The 13,601-nt window shown below is 46.8% G+C and overlaps 1 protein-coding gene across 3 annotated transcripts in view; it reads right to left on the reverse strand.

Annotated features, from left to right (window-relative positions):
- Positions 1-13,601, reverse strand: part of rfx4 (regulatory factor X, 4) — a 146,657-nt gene that overhangs the window by 111,817 nt on the left and 21,239 nt on the right. For all 3 annotated transcript variants that reach the window (XM_038781178.1, XM_038781179.1, XM_038781177.1), the window contains 2 exons: positions 1,446-1,506; positions 160-283 (listed from right to left, as the gene is read on the reverse strand). In XM_038781178.1, coding sequence (XP_038637106.1) covers positions 160-283; positions 1,446-1,506 — 185 coding nt within the window. The remainder of the gene's footprint in view (positions 1-159; positions 284-1,445; positions 1,507-13,601) is intronic.

The raw sequence follows: 13,601 nt of genomic DNA on the forward strand, positions 1-13,601 counted from the left end.
CTCACTCCCTCTGTTACTGTGCCAGCTCACTCCATCCGTTACTGAGCCAGCTCACTCCCTCTGTTACTGTGCCAGCTCACTCCCTCCGTTACCGAGCCAACTTACTCTATCCGTTACCAATCCCCTGGTTACTCCCTCCGTTACCAATCCCCTGCTCACCTTGCCAAAACTTGCCGCATTGACCGGCTGTGTGTCATTCTTCTCACAGAAATCCAGATAGTGCATGTACAGAGCACTGCGAGGGATGCACACACCTTCTGCAATCTCATAGTTCTCCTCCAGCCTAATTGGGACATAAAGCAGATTAACCAGTCATTCCGAATAGTTGTGCTCCAGACTCAGCAAACCATTTAGAAATTAAGATGGTTACTAACTAAGTTATCTAAACTACTCAGCTAACAATGAGAAGTGGCTCACACACAGAAACTCAGATTGCTCAGAGTCCAGAGAAAGGCCATTAGTATTTGTATAAAAACCACACAGAGTTGCTGCTAATCACAGGACGATTTGTGGAATAGAAATATTGGGCGTGATTCGGTGGCCTCATCGCGCCCAACATGGTGTCAGGACTGGGCCGTTAAATCTCTCGCCAGATTTGCAGCACTCGAAGCGCATCGCGAGATTTAACAAAATCTCGCAAGACGTCGAGATCTGGGTCTCCCCGTCACTGGGCGTGATCCAGACCTGTATATTAAATATGCATTCCTGGGATTCTCCTGACACTCCTGGACCTACCGACCATGCCTGGTAGGCCTACCGACCATGCCTACCGACCATGCCTAACGACCATGCCTACCGACCATGCCTGGTAGGCCTCTCCAGGGCGCTGTTTACTACTGGTTTCCACAAACGTGGATGAATCATAATGGCACTTGGGGTGGGAGGAGGGGGGGGGGGGGGGGGGGGGGGGGGTCTCCCAGCCATTAGGGACCCTTGGGTAGAGTGGGTCAGGGCAAGCCTTACGAGGTAGTGGGGAGGTGAGGAATTCTTCCAGGGGTCCTCCCCATGGTTAGGGGGGAGAAGGAGCCATAAATGGGATGGGTGGTGCACTGATGGGGGGCTGGGGTAGTGGGGGGGGTTTCATTTGGGAAGCCTTCTAAAATGGCGCCCTGAACTGCAAGGAGACTTTCCAGGTGGTGAGCCCAACAGGAAATAAATTAAGTGCAGCTTTGGCAGAGAGAAGTTCTCCGAGGCCAAAAAAATATCAAAGTGCCGTTGAATAGTTGGGCTTTTCTGTCCACTGCAGCCACTGAGAAACACCACGCTCAACCCGCCCAAAACCGGATTGACTTTTCCATTGAATCACGCCCCACCGTTAATGATAAAGTGGGAAGAGTGAGGGAGTCGTGGAATGAGAGAAAGGTTGAGGAGCGGAAGAGGAAGGAAGAGCAAGAGGAACGGTAAACATTGAAGATACAGATGGAAGAGTGACTTCCTTCACTCACCACTGCAGTGTCGCTGGAGTGGAATGCGGTTTTGATGCTCGGTTATTTTCCTTTTCTTCATCTGTAAATAGAGAAACAAATAGAAGTGGAAGTCCCAATCCATAAAGTAACACAATACATTAATCCATAAAGTAACCTTACACGTTAATCCATACAGTAACAGGACATATTCATCCATACAGTAACATTGACACTGATCCAGATACTAACCTGACACATTTATGCCTACAGTAACACGACACGTTAACTCATTCAGTAACACAACCAGTTAATACATGCAGTAACCTGACATACTAATTTACATAGTAACACAATGTGGTTATCCATACAATAATAGCAGGACATGTTAATCTATAGAACAATGCAACACATTTATCCATCCAGTAACATTATGCATTAATCCTTACAATAACATGACACATTCAGTAACATAACACGTTGATCATAGAATTTACAGTGCAGACAGAGGTCATTCAGCCCATCGAGTCTGCACCGGCCTTGGTAAGAGCACCCTAGTCAATCCCATGCCTCCACCCTATCCCCGTAACCCAGTAACCCCACTTAACCTTTTTGGTCGCTAAGGGCATTTTAGCATGGCCAATCCACCCAACCTGCACATCTTTGGACTGTGGGAGGAAACCGGAGCATCCGGAGGAAACCCACGCAGACAGGGAGAGAACGTGCAGACTCTGCACAGACAGCGACACAAGCCGGGAATTGAACCTGGGACCCTGGAGCTGTGAAGAAACTGTGCTAACCACTGTGCTACCATGGTGCCCTAAATCTGCCCTAATCTATGCTGACATGTTAATCTATACAGTAACATGACACATTAATCAATACAGTAACATAACACGTTAATCCATGCAATAACACATGTTAATCCATCGAGTAACATGACACATTAAACCATACAATAACACAACACATTAATCCATCCAGTAACATGGCACATTAATCCATACAATTACATGACATGTTAATCCATACAGTGACCTAATCCCTTAATCCATAAAGTAACACGACACCTTCACCCATACAGTAACATAACAAGTTAATCCATGGAGTAATATTACAGATTAATTCATACAGTAAACTGACATACTATTCCACACGGTAACCTGACATGTCAATCCATACAGTGGCATAACACGTTAATTCATCCAGTAACACAACCCATTAATCCATAAAGGAACCTGACATGTTGCTCCATAGATTAACACAACACATTTATCTACACAGAAACACATATGTTAATCCATACAAGGTCATGCCACATTATTCCATACAGTAACAGGACACGTTAGTCCATTCAATAGCATGACAGATTAATCCATCCAGTAACATGACACATTAATCTATCCAGCGCAGCCAATCACATACACATGTTCTGGTCCTGCCCGAAGTTGGAGAGGTTTTGGGGGTCGTTCTTCAGCACTATGTCAGCAATTCTACATGTGGATTTAGGGCCCAGTCCCCTGGGGGCCATATTCGGGGTGTCGGACATGCCGGAGCTGCAGATGGGGGCAGGGGTTTTAGCCTTCGCCTCGTTGATCGCTTGTAGGCAGGTCCTGTTAGGGTGCAGGTCAGCTTCTCTCTCCCCCCCCCCCCCCCCCCCCCCCCCCCGTGCCTCAGTATGGCTGGGGATCTAATGGAACTCTTGTATTTGGAGAAGGTGAAATTTTCTCTGAGGGGGTGAGTGAGGGATTCCACACCCGGGGTTTCTTTGTATTGCATTTTGAAGAGCTGGTTGTCGCCAACTGCTAGAGGGAGGGGGGGGGGAAGGTGGGGGGAGGGGGTGGGGAGGGGGGTGGGGGTGTTGGGGGGCAGGCCTGGGGTTTTGTTTTATTTTGGGTTGTCTGTATTTTGTAAATGTTACGGGTGTGATATGTTTAATGGTTAAAACGTTAACGTTTGAAAATTTGGATAAAACTATTTTTCAAAAAATAATCCATCAAGTAATGTGACTATTTAACCCACCTCGTGACATGACAAATTAATTGAAACAGTAACATACATTAATATATGCAGTAACCTGACATGTTAATCCATGCGGTAATCTGTCATGTTAATCTGTAAAGTAACATGAAATTTAATCCATGCAGAAAGATGGCACGTTAATCCATCCAGTAACATGACACATTAATTCATACAATAACATGACACATTAATCCATTCAGTAACATGACACATTCATCCAGACAGTAACATTGCATGTTAATCCATACAGTAACTGACATGCCAACCCACAAAGTAACTTGACATGTTAATCCATAGAGTAACACAACATGTTTAGCCATATAGTAACATGACATGTTAATCTACATAAGAATCTGACTGTTTAATCCATACTTAACATGACTCATTAATCCATACAGTAACACAATACATTAATCCTTCCGGTAGCGTGCCACATTACTTCATACAGTAACATGGCATGTTAATTTGTCCAGTAACTCAAAAGGTTAATAATCCATTCAGTAACATGGCATGTTAATCCATCTAGTAACATGACATGTTATTCCATGTAATAACATGACACATTAATCCATACAGTAACATAACACATCTATTCATATAGTAATATTACATGTTAATCCATACAGTAAACTGACATGCTGCACCACAAAGTAACCTGACACATTAACCCATAGAGTAATATGACACATTAATCCATACAGTAACACAACAAGTTAATCCATACAGTAACATGACAGGTTAATCCACAAAGTAACATGACATGTTATTCCATACAATAACATGACACATTAATCCATACAGTAACATAACACATCCATTCATATAGTAATATTATATGTTAATCCATACAATAAACTGACATGCTACTCCACAAAGTAACCTGACATGTTAACCCACACAGTGGCATGACACACTAATCTATACAGTAACACAACAAATTAATCCATACAGTAACATGACAGATTAATCCACAAAGTAACATGACATGTTAACCCATACAGTAACCTGACACATTAATTTGTACATTAACCTGACATGTTGATCCATACAGTAACACAAACTATTAATCCATACAGTAATCTGGCATGTTAATCTGTACAGTAACATGACATATTAATTTATGCAGTAACATGACACATTAATCCATCCAGTAACATGACACATTAGCCCATTCAGTAATATGACACATTAATTCATACAATAACATGACATGTTAATCCATCCTGTAACATGACACATTAATTGATACAGAAACATAACACATTAATCCATCCAGTAACATGACATGTTCATCTATGCCATAACATGATGCGTCAATCCATACAGTAAACTGACAAAATAATCCACGCAGTAAACTGACACATTAATCCAAACAGTAACACAACATATTCATTCATCCAGTAAATCATCCAAAAATCCATAAAGTAATATGACACATTACTCCATACAGTAACATAACATACTAATCTATTCAGTAACCTGACAAGTTAATCCATGCAGTAACATGACACATTCATTCATGCCATGTTTGTCCATACAGCAACATGATCCTTCATCCGTACAGTAACCTGACATGTTAATCCATATAGAAACATGACACATTCATCCATACAGTGACATGTCATGTAATCCATACAGTAGGACAATAGAATAATCCATACAGCATGATATATTAATTAATAAAGTAACCTGACACATTAATCCATACAGCAACATAGCATGTTAATCAGTAAAGTAACCTGACATGCTAATTCATAGTAACCTAACACATGAATCCATACAGTACGTAATATGTTAGGCCATACAGAAACATGACAGTTTAATCTTTTACAGATACATGACATGTTAATCATATGTTAACACAACACGACAATCCATAGAGTAACATGGTATATTAATCCATACACTATCATAGAATCATATAATTTACAGTGCAGAAGGAGTCCATTCAGCCCATCGAGTCTGCACTGTTAGGAAAGAGCACCCTACTTAAGGCTGCACCCTATCCCCGTAACCCAGTAACTCCACTTAAACTTTTTGGACATTAAGGGCAATTTATCATGGCCAATCCACCTAACCTGCACATCTTTGGACTGTGGGAGGAAACCCACGTAGATACGGGAAGAACATGCAGACTCCGCAAAGATAGTGACCCAAGCCTGGAATCGAACCTGGGACCCTGGAGCTGTGAAGCAACAGTGCTAACTACTGTGCTACCGTGCCGCCTACATAACTTGATACATTAATCCATACAGTAACATGACATGTTAATCAGTAAAGTAACTTGACACATTAATCCATACAGCAACATGACAGTTTAAAACCATACAGTAACTAACATGTTAATCCATACAGTGACATGACAGGCTAATCTTTTACAGGAACATGACGTGTTAATCAATATGTTAACACAACACAATAATCCACAGAGTAACATTGTATATTAACCCATAGAGTAACCTGACATGATAATCCATACAGTAACCTGACATGTTAACCAATATAGTAAACTGAAATGTTAATTCACACAGTTGCGTGAAACGTTAATCAATACAGTAACACGACATGGGCAGCATGGCGGCACAGTGGTTAGCACTGCTGCATCACAGCGCCAGAGACTCGGGTTCAATTCTGGCCTCGGGTGACTGTGTGGAGTTTGCACTTTCTCCCCATGTCCTTGTGGGTTTCATCCGGGTGCTCCAGTTCCCTCCCATTAGAGCAAAGATGTGCAGGATAGATTAATTGGCCATGCTAAATTGCCCCTTAGTCTCCTAAAGGTTAGGTGGGGTTACTGGGTTATGGGGATAGGGTGGGGCACGGGCCTAGGTAGGGTTCTCTTTCCAAGGGTTGATACAGACTTGATGGGCCAAATGGCCTCCTTCTGCATTGTAGGGATTCTATGATTTTATGTCAATCAATACAGTAATGCAACACATTAATCCATAGAATAACCTGGCACATTAACCCATACAATATCCTGACATGTTAATCAATGCAGTAACATAACAAGGTAATCAATATAGTAACATGCCACGTTAACCCATACAATAAGCAGACGGGTTAATCCATACAGTAATCTGACATGTTAATCCATACAGCAGGACAACAGGTTCATCCACAAAGTAACATAACACGTTAACCCATACAGTAACATGACACATTGATTCATACAGTAACACAACATGTTAACCCATACAGTAATCAGAAAGGTTCATCCATGCAGTAACCTGGCACATTAATCCATGCAGTACCATGATATGTTCATCTATACAGTAACATGAAATGTTAATCAATGTGATAATATGCCACATTAATCCATACAGTAATCTGACATGTTAACCCTTACAGTAACATGATATGTTATTCCATATAGTAGTATGACACATTAGCCCATTCAGGAACATGACATGTTAATCTATACGGGAACAAATTACGTTCATGCAAACAGTAACCAGATGCATTAATCTACATAGCAAACTGACATGTTAATCCATGCAGTAACACATTGATTCATACAGTAACCTGATATGTTGATCCATACAGTAACATAACATGTTAACCCAGACAGTAATCAGACGGGTTCATCCATGCAGTAACCTGGCTCATTAATCCATGGAGTACCATGCTATGATCATCCATACAGTAACATGACATGTTAATCTATACAGGAACAAATTATGTTCATGCAAAAAGTAACCAGATGCATTAATCCACATAGCAAACTGACATGTTAATCCATGCAGTAACACAGCACATTAATTCACACAGTAACATGACACGTATATCAACGGAGTAACTTGACGTGCTAATCCATGCAGTAACATGGCACATTAATCCACACAGTAACCTGACATATTAATCATTGCAGTAACATGGCATGTTAATGCATGCAGTAAACTGACACATTAATGCATGTTGTAACATGAAATGCTAATCAATGCAGTACCATGAAACATTAAACTATACAGTAGCCTGACATGTTAATCCACAAAGTAACATGACATATTCATCAATACAGTAGCATGACACGTTAACCCATTCAGTAACATGTCAAATTAACCCATACAGGACCACAATATGTTAATCCATGCAGTAACCTGACATGTTAATCCACATGGTAAATTGACATGATAATCCACACAGTAACCTGACATGTTAACCCACACAGTAACCTGACACGTTAATCCATACATAAACACGGCACATTAATTCATGCAGTTGTAGATAGTGTCGAGGGCTATTGCAGGTTACAACAGGACATTGACAGGATGCAGAGCTAGGCTGAGAAGTGGAAGATGGAGTTGAACCTTGATAAATGTGAAGTGATATATTTTGGAAGGTCGAATTTGAATGCTGAATATAGGGTTAAAGGCAGGATTTTTGGAAGTGTGGAGGAACAGAGGGATCTTGGGGTCCACGTACATAGATCCCTCAAAGGTGCCACCCAGGTTGATAGGGTTGTTAAGAAAGCATATGGTGTGTTGCCTTTCATTAACAGGGGGATTGAGTTTAAGAGCTGTGAGGTTTTGCCGCAGCTTTATAAAACCCTGGTTAGACCACACTTGGAATATTGTGTCCAGTTCTGGTTGCCTCATTATAGGAAGGATGTGGATGCTTTGGAGAGGGTGCAGAGGAGATTTACCAGGATGCAGCCTGGACTGGAGGGCATGTCTTATGAAGAAAGATTGAGGGAGCTAGGACTTTTCTCACTGGAGCGAAGAAGGAAGAGAGGTGACTTGATAGAGGTGTACAAGGTAATGAGAGGCATGGATAGAGTGGATAGCCAGAGACTTTTCCCCAGGGAGGAAATGGTTGTCATGAGGGGACATCATTTTAAGATGATTGGAGGAAGGTATAGGGGAGATGTCAGGGGTAGATTCTTTACACAGAAAGTGGTGGCTACGTGGAATGTACTGCCAGCGGAGGTGGTGGTGTCAGAGTCGTTAGGGACATTAAACAACTCTTGGTCATGGACAGCAGTAAATTGAAGGGGTGTAGGTTAGGTTGATCTTAGATTAGGATAAATGGTCGGCACAACATTGTGGGCCGAACGGCCTGTACTGTGTTCTCCTGTTCTATGTTCTATGTAACCTAACATATCAATCCATTAAGTAATAATAATAATCTTTTATTGTCAAACATATGAAGTTACTGTGAAAAGCCCCTAGTCGCCATATTCCAGCACCTGTTCGGGTACACGGAGGGAGAATTCAGAATTTTCAACTGGTACGGGAATTGAACCTGCGCTGCTGGTCTTGTTCTGCGTCACAAACCAGCTGTCTAACCCACTGAGCAAAACCAGTAAAATAGCATGTTAATCTACATGGTAACACAGCACACCAATATATAAAGTAACCTGACATGTTAATCTACCGAGTAGCACAGCACATAAATCGATATATTAACCTGAGATATTAATCTTTACAGCAACCTGACATGTTAATCCATACAGTACCATGGGACTTGAGGGACTTTAGAAGGGTTTCACAGGACGGTGCAACATCGTGGGCCGAAGGGCCTGTACTGCGCTGTAATGTTCTATGTTCTATGACACATTAATAAATTCTGAAACCTGACATGTTAATCCAACCAGCAAAATGACACATCAGTCCACACAGTTATCTGACATATTAATCCAATCAGTAATCTGACATGTCAATCCATACAGTAACACAACACATTAATCTATACAGGGACACAACATGTTCATCCATACAGTAACACAGCACATTAATTTATACAGGGACACAACATGTTAATTCATACAACAACCTAACACATTAATCCATACAGTAATTTTACATGCTAATCCATACAATAACATGGTGGGCACGATTCACTGGCCCCTTGGTGCCCAGCTTTGTGTCGCAAGGAGGCCGTTGAATCTCGCGAGATTTGTCATGCTCGAGACATCTCATGGGATTCAACCGAACCTCACATGACTTTGTGACCAGCGCCCATGCTGAGTGACATTCAGGTCAGCATATTTAAATGCGCCATTAGGCGCCCAGGATCTAATGGCCTCCCCAACAAGGCCTCGACCAGGGCGCTGCTTAGTACTGGTCCAGACAAACGTGGACCAGGCAGAACGGTACCTGAGGCATTTCCTCGGCCTTTGGAGGCCACTGGATGATGGCAGATAGGGCAGGGTGGCAACCTGATTCTCCCTCTGGGCACTGTCAAGGTGCCCAGGCGGCACTGCTAATCTGACAGGGGCACTTACAGGGTGCCTGGGTAGAAGTGCCAGGTTGCCTGGGTGCCAGCGTGACACTGCCCAAGGTCAGGACCCAAGAGGAGCCATGCCCATGAAAGAAGGATTGAGGGGGTATAAAGAGTGGAGGGGGTGTAAAGGACGGGTTTGAAAGGGGGCTCATAAAGGTTGGGGGGGGGGGGGGGATGGTCAAGGTCCTCTCTCATTAACACACACACACCCTCTCACACCAATACACACACACTCTGTCACAACTCACACACACACCTCTCAGATTAACACACAGACGCGCACACCTCTCACATTATCACACACACCTCACATTATCACACACACCTCACATTATCACACACACCTCACATTATCACACACACCCTCTCACACCAATACACACACACTCTGTCACAACTCACACACACACCTCTCAGATTAACACACAGACACGCACACCTCTCACATTATCACACACCTCTCACATTATCACACACCTCTCACATTATCACACACCTCTCACATTATCACACACCTCTCACATTATCACACACACCTCACATTATCACACACACCCTCTCACATTATCACACACCTCTCACATTATCACACACCTCTCACATTATCACACACACCCTCTCACATTATCACACACCTCTCACATTATCACACACCCTCTCACATTATCACACACCTCTCACATTATCACACACCTCTCACATTATCACACACCTCTCACATTAACACACATACACTCCACTGCCGGAAAAAAGTCAATAACCTATACCAACAACCCCCCCCCTCTCCCCCCCCCCCCCCCCCCCCGCCCCCCCCCTCCCCCCCCCCCCCTCCTCCCCCCTACCCAGTGGACAGTTGCTGTTGCCTTACAGACTGACTCATTCCTCCCGCTGACCACATGTCAATTCTCCCGCAGGTCCTCCAGCCGACGGCGCCGCCCCATCTTGGAGGGTGGCCCCTTCTCCACCCTCCCAGGAGACCACCTCGGAGGAGAGCTCCCATGATGCCACCGTTACAGTCGCATCACAGCTGTGATCCCCACCCTCCACCAGCGCAGATACACGCACCTCGGTGGGTAATGATAGTGGACAGGCTTCTGGGGCACAATCTGGTGAGCATCACACAGCTGCTGATGTACATCAAATGGAGGCAGGAACCCCCAGGCCAGGCAGCATTCGGAGATCTGCTGGATCCCAGGAGCCAGCTGGGTCCCAGCCTGATGCTGACCCTGTGGAAGAGGTCAACCCGGAACTGATGGAGCCGTTAAGGAGTGGCTGGGACATTCAGAGGGAGGTGTCAGCATCAATCCAGCAGATTCTTAGCCGCTTGGAGGAGACACAGGCACCATGGACGCAGGAGATGTCGCTGGCAATGCGTGGCACCAAGGGCAAAACTGCTCGGGTGGCGATCGCAGGAGAGTGACTGGTGCACGACATCGGCACCATGAGTGAAGGTGTACAAAGTGTGGCGCAGTCAGTGATGGCCATGGCCGAATGTCTTGGCAGAATGCCCGCCTCACTGGGGGATATCACTCAGTACCAGGCCGACATTGATGAGGTTCTGTGGGACATGTCCCGCTCTCATATAGAAATGACCGAGGCACTCCAGAGCATATCCCAGTCGCAGGCTGGCATTGCTGAGGCTCCAGAGCATATCCCAGTCGCAGGCTGGCATTGCTGAGGCTCCAGAGCATGTCCCAGTCGCAGGTGGGCATTGCTGAGGCTGCAGAGCATGTCCCAGTCGCAGGTGGGCATTGCTGAGGCTGCAGAGCATGTCCCAGTCACAGGTGGGCATTGCTGAAACGCTGCAGAGCATGTCCCAGTCGCAGGTGGGCATTGCTGAGGCTGCAGAGCATGTCCCAGTCACAGGTGGGCATTGCTGTGGCGCTGCAGAGCATGTCCCAGTCGCAGGTGGGCATTGCTGAGACTGCAGAGCATATCCCAGTCACAGGCGGGCATTGCTGAGACTGCAGAGCATGTCCCAGTCGCAGGGGGGCATTGCTGAGACGCTGCAGAGCATGTCCCAAACAATGAGGAGCATCGACTGAGGTGCAGACCATGGGGAGCCACAGGGCTGGCAGAGTCAGATGATGCAGGGGCAGCCGGGGCTCGAACAGCTGCCCCTCCTTCCCACGATGAACCCCAGGACCCTATGGGCATCAAGTGGGAGGAGGGGCGCTGGATGGCAACCTAGATCGGTCCCATTTTGGCCGCCAACTCCACCAAGTTCCACCCCACTGACGATGCTCCGTCTCGGGGTCAGCACACGGATCAGGGCGTCGCCGACAAGTGAAATGAGGCCCTCTGGCCACAGAGCCCCCAGTGGACGCTCACCAGGCGCTCCAAAGGCCACGGGACTTGGTAAGCAGCTGGCTGCCTCCAGCTCTGATATGCATCCCGGGGTCACCCACCTAGACGTAGTTGTAGAGCAAGGAGGGCCAAGCACATCGACGATCACTGAGGGCACCGGGGGAGGGGAGAGGGGACGTAGCTAGGGGCTGGGGGTAGGTAGGGAGTGAGGGGTTTGGGGGTGGGAGAGGGGCAGCATCATCGGGGGGGGGGGGGGGGGGGGGTCGGGGGAATTGTAAAACTGAATAAAAACTTTTGAGCACAACGAGTATGATGCCTCTGTCACTTTTGTCCGCAATGCGGCCCGACCGCCAAACCCTTGGCCCATCTCTCCAGACATGCCCCCTCCCCGTGGCACTCACCCACCCTCCGGCCATGGACATGCCCCCGGAGCTGTGTCCCATCCCCTGGGTTCGGATGTTGCGTGTGTGGTGTTGCCTCCCGCAGGGTTCAAGCACAATGTCCAGGCATCAAGGTGTGATTGGGATGCTAGGCAATGACTCCACATGCTACCTGGCCCGCTCACCCATGGGAATCCACTTGGGTTGTGTGAAGTGCTCACGATTGCCAATTCCCACTAGCAATAGCCTTCAGCCAGACGGCCAGAGGTCTCAGTAGTCTGTGGGGTTTTGGGTGGTCGGTGGGGCAAACAGGCAGGGACAGGAGTTGCCCCCAGAACGGGATTAATGGGTTTGCATGAAGGTGCCGTGCGCGATTGCCACCACGGTCCCCCCTAGCGCCTGCCCCCCCCACCCTCCCGTGGCGGCCCACCCCTGTGGAGGGTCCACCACCCCCAGCCAAGGGTCACCCACCCCCCACGAAGCACTGGGGTGGCAAGTCCAGTGCGCCCGGGCTCTTTGCCTGTGAGCAAAGATGGCTGCTCACCTCCTCGGCTCCCCACGGAAACCCTTCCGCCAGGTTTACGGTTTTCAAAAAGAGTACCAATCGGCGCCAGTGTGAGCACTTGCTGGGGAGGCTGCTGAATGACGGGAGGCTGTTGGACATGGGGAGGCTCTTGTTAATTGTATGGAAATAGGGTTTAAGTGGTGATAATTGGCCACGCTCCGGCGAGATCCTGATTTCACCGAGGGGAGCGGGCCGGCTGCATCACAAACTGCTTGGGGCCTGGCGCAGTTCTCGTTTTCTGCCTCTGCCGCTATTCACCGGCCACATTTCGCTTGAGTGAGAGCGTAACGAGGCTGGAGAATCGCTCCCTCTGTCACACCAACACACACAGCCTCTCACACACGCCCTGCCACATCACCACACGCACACACACACAGCCTCTCACACACGCCCTGCCACATCACCACACGCACACACACACAGCCTCTCACACACGCCCTGCCACATCACCACACACACACACACAGCCTCTCACACACGCCCTGCCACATCACCACACGCACACACACACAGCCTCTCACACACGCCCTGCCACATCACCACACGCACACACACAGCCTCTCACACACGCCCTGCCACATCACCACACGCACACACAGCCTCTCACACACGCCCTGCCACATCACCACACGCACACCCACAGCCTCTCACACACGCCCTGCCACATCACCACACGCACACCCACAGCCTCTCACACACGCC

This window comes from Scyliorhinus canicula, chromosome 20 (assembly GCF_902713615.1).
Source record: "Scyliorhinus canicula chromosome 20, sScyCan1.1, whole genome shotgun sequence".
In the NCBI taxonomy this organism is placed as follows: Eukaryota; Metazoa; Chordata; class Chondrichthyes; order Carcharhiniformes; family Scyliorhinidae; genus Scyliorhinus; species Scyliorhinus canicula.